The sequence below is a fragment of the Glycine max genome, chromosome 7 (assembly GCF_000004515.6).
Source record: "Glycine max cultivar Williams 82 chromosome 7, Glycine_max_v4.0, whole genome shotgun sequence".
NCBI lineage: Eukaryota > Viridiplantae > Streptophyta > Magnoliopsida > Fabales > Fabaceae > Glycine > Glycine max.
In genome coordinates, this window is record NC_038243.2 from 16796873 (window position 1) to 16800956 (window position 4084).

At 29.2% G+C, this 4084-nt stretch overlaps 1 protein-coding gene across 1 annotated transcript; it reads right to left on the bottom strand.

The window, feature by feature from the left end:
• Positions 1-1258: 1258 nt before the first annotated feature.
• LOC113002145 (uncharacterized) lies at positions 1259-1633 on the bottom strand. Its single transcript, XM_026129104.1, has one exon. The coding sequence runs from the start codon at positions 1631-1633 to the stop codon at positions 1259-1261; it is 375 nt and encodes a 124-aa protein (XP_025984889.1).
• Positions 1634-4084: the final 2451 nt, after the last annotated feature.

Below are 4084 nucleotides of genomic sequence, written 5' to 3' on the forward strand. Positions count from 1 at the left end.
AACTTCACTACGAAATCTTTTAAACATTTCAAATGATTCAGGTTTATGTTTCATAAGATACAAAAATCCATATCTAGACATATCGTCAGTGAAGGTGATAAAATAAGAATATCCTCATTTGGCTTGAATCTTCATGGGCCCAAAAACATTTGTATGAATTAGTCCCAATAACTCATAAGCTCTTTCTCCACTTCCAATAAATGGAGATTTAGTCATTTTTCCATTGAGACAAGATTCACAAGTTTCATATGATTCATAATCATAATTATCAAGGTAACCTTCCCTGTGCAACTTGTTAATTCTTTTCTCACCAATGTGACCTAGCCTACAACGCCAAATATATGTTTTATTTACTTGATTATCTCTTTTTTCTTTTGAAACTAGAAGAAACATGCATAATTGAGTTATGATTCACATCGAGTAAGACATAAATGCCGCATTGGAGATAACCATTCACATATAAATCATCATCATGATAAATTGAGCAAATGTTATTATTAAAGATAATGTAAAAACCTCGCTTGTCCAACATGGAAATTGAAATAATGTTTGAAATAAATTTTGGAACATAATAACAATATTCCAATACTAATACTTTGCCAATAGACATTATTAAAGAAACTAATCCTAAAGCTAAGGCGGCAACATTTGCTCCATTCCCTACTTGTAGATTTATTTCTCCTTTCTTCAACCATCTAGTTATCTGTAGTCCCTGCAACGTATTGCAAATATTAAAACTACTTCCTATATCTAATACCAACATTGAAGAATCAGTGATAGTTAAAGAAATCATGAAAACATTTTTCATTAAAGTCTTACCTTGTTTCTTGTTTTTCAAAAAATCAAGATACTTCTTGCAATTTCTCTTCCAGTGACCTTTCTCCTTACAGAAGAAACATTCAGCATCAGTTTGGTCAATCTTGTTCCTTTTGTTTTTGGGTTTGGTCATACCACCCTTAGGTCCAAGATGCTTCCTTTTTGGTACTTTGCCTTTCTTCTTGCAGCTTTTGCCAACTACCATGACAGTTCCTTTCTTCTTCTCAGAAGCAATTTGATTCACATAATCAATTAGCAGATTAAGCATCTCATGCAAGTCATAACTCATCTTATTCATGTTAAAATTCACAATAAATTGTGAAAATGAATCAGAAAGTGATTGCAAAATCAAATCTTGAGAAAGCTCTTTCCCAAGAGTGCACCCCAACTTCTCAAATTGTTCTATGAGATCAATCATCTTAAGAACATGAGGTCCAACCTTTTAATTTGCAGCAAGTGAGGATCTAAACAGAGCCTTAGATAACTGAAATCTAGCCGTCTTGCTTTGACCATCGTACATCTTCTTAAGATGTTCGACGATCTCATACGGGTCCATGTCTTGATGTTGCCTCTGGAGTTCTGAACTCATTGATGCCAAGATAATGCACTTAGTAGTAAGGCACTCATCTAGGTACTTTTGAAAAATCTTGGTTGCTTCAGCATCACTCAGATCAGGTGCTTCCGTGGGAGGCTTATCAATAGTGTCAATAAGCTTCTCATGCATGAGAACAATTCTCAAGTTGCGATACCAATCATCATAATTGGCTCCGACTAGTTTTTCAGATTCAAGAATACCACGAAGCGATAGAGAAGACATATTGTTGATTAAGCACACAAAAAAATATAGTTATGTTAGAGCATAATTTTTCAAACATTTTAAAAAATATAAAAATATTAATGATATTTCTAATAATAATATAGTAATGTAAGAAATACTTATTTCTTTTAAGTGGATCATATAAAGCCTCTTAAAAATTATGAGCAAGCCACTTGGTTTTCAAGTTGTTTCTCATACACATTCTAAGACAATGTATCATATACATTTTCAAATCAAAATAAGAAATATCATATCACATATGTTCCTGGTTGTCAAGCCAATCCTATTGATATCAATAAATTAATTTTAATACTTCCCTAGGTTTTCTAGGCGGTGAGTATATAATTAATTTCAAAAACATGCATCTTATGCGAGAAAAGAAATAATTATTAATTATAAGTCTCATGTTCGTCAGGTCATTCCTTATTATTAATCATTAAAAGAAATTACATCATATGTCTCAATTTATCTTTTTTTCTTCTTCTATAAGTCCCTTAGTAATCAGGTCATTCCTTATGATTAAACAATTTAATATGTAAGATAAATCAGATGAAAAACATATTTATCATTTAGATATATAACAATTATATAATTATGCACATAGCATATAAATTTTTTTTTCTCTCAAATAATTGAACGAGATACAATGCTTGAAGCGCATACCTCTTTGATATCACATATCCTAATGCATAATCTTTCCATTAAATTAATATCCAGCAATTTGAAAATAAAAGAATTAATAAAAAATTGCTCAAAATTGAAGGAAAGGTTTAATCTTTTAAAAGGAATCCAAATAAAATCAAAAATCTTTATTCTCCTTTATATAAAAATACAAACGTATATGGTATGGAACACCTCCAGCAAATCAAACACCATATTAACAACCAATTGCAAACATTCCACCGATTCAAAACAACATCCACGTAACAAGATTACAAATTGCACAAAAAAAATTAATTTGATTTGACAATGTAATCATGCAATCATAACAGGCAGCATTACGTGTAAGTAAATAAAAATTCAAATTTTTTCAAATTTTGTTAAATATAATTTAAATACAAAAGACCTATTGCTCTCATACCATTTATTAGAAAAAAGGGTGTTCAAAAACACACATTACGAAATAAAAGAATCTATTTTGTATTTAAATTATATTATAAACAGACGACATATTAAAAAATATACCTGTTGATGAACTCTTGAAACATAAAAATTCTTCAATAGTGTGAAGACTCTGTGTGTATCCATATCGAGACTGACCTCTATTCGTCAACAACTTTGACAAGTGGAAAAATAAGAATAGAGAAGTGATATTAGGATTATTTCAACGTGCAGCCCAAGGCTCTATTTATAACACACTGAGGATACCAAATTTCTAATCAAATCAAAATCATTATTGATAGTATCTTTTTTTAAGCTATATTATTTCTTGTTACCTTTTATTGCTAACCATTTAACAACTAAAATTGAACTAATAATTGACCAAGTCAAACTTGTATCTAGCAACCTTTTCAACCCAAATTTCAAATACAAAATCATACATGTTTATTTCTCTTCTTTCACCAAATCTTCCAAATTATTTATATTTTCAGTGCTAGCAAAAATATAATAATATTCCACCTTTTTTGAAATCAATTAATCATTTGATCATATTAAATTCTCTAATTTAATTAATCATCAAATATTAAAATAATTTCTTTAACAGAGATTAGAACACCCGTTTGTGTGTGACCCCGTAGGTTCAATACTAAGCCGATAATATATTAATCAAATTAATATATTAATCAAGGTAGGGGTCTAGCAACACTCCTTAACGTCCGGATAACATGAAGTGACATTTTACTTTCAAGAACCATTAGAAGAGTAGTGTAATAATTTCTTCCATCTTTACAGCTCTGGGTTAACTCTAGAGTATGATATTACCGTCAAACTCTTTTAAGTTAACTCATAATGACTTAAGAAATTCATTTCTTCTTTCATTTAATTTTCCTGACCAGGATATAATTTTATTCATAGAGCTCAAACTCATTACCAAGAGTTGATGGATTCCTTCTTGATTAATCATTAATTCTACAGGTATTTAATCATATCCAATATTCATTCAACAAGTGCTCTAAAGCATTAAGTGTCCGGAATCAAAATACAACAAATAACCTGTTAATTACTATGACAATCTCAGGTCAAAGAAAGCTATTATACCTCTTCTTAAGAATTTTCTATTGATAGTTTATGGTAAATTTTAACCATTAGAAAATTTTAATTGAGTCAATTCAATGATTACATCAACATGTTACTCATCTATATATACAAATTAATAAATGAGATCTATTAATATTTATCCAATAAATACTATCATATATATATATATATATATATATATATATATATATATATATATTAATCTATCTGGATTATTGATATCCTATTTACAATAATCTTATGATCAAGAAC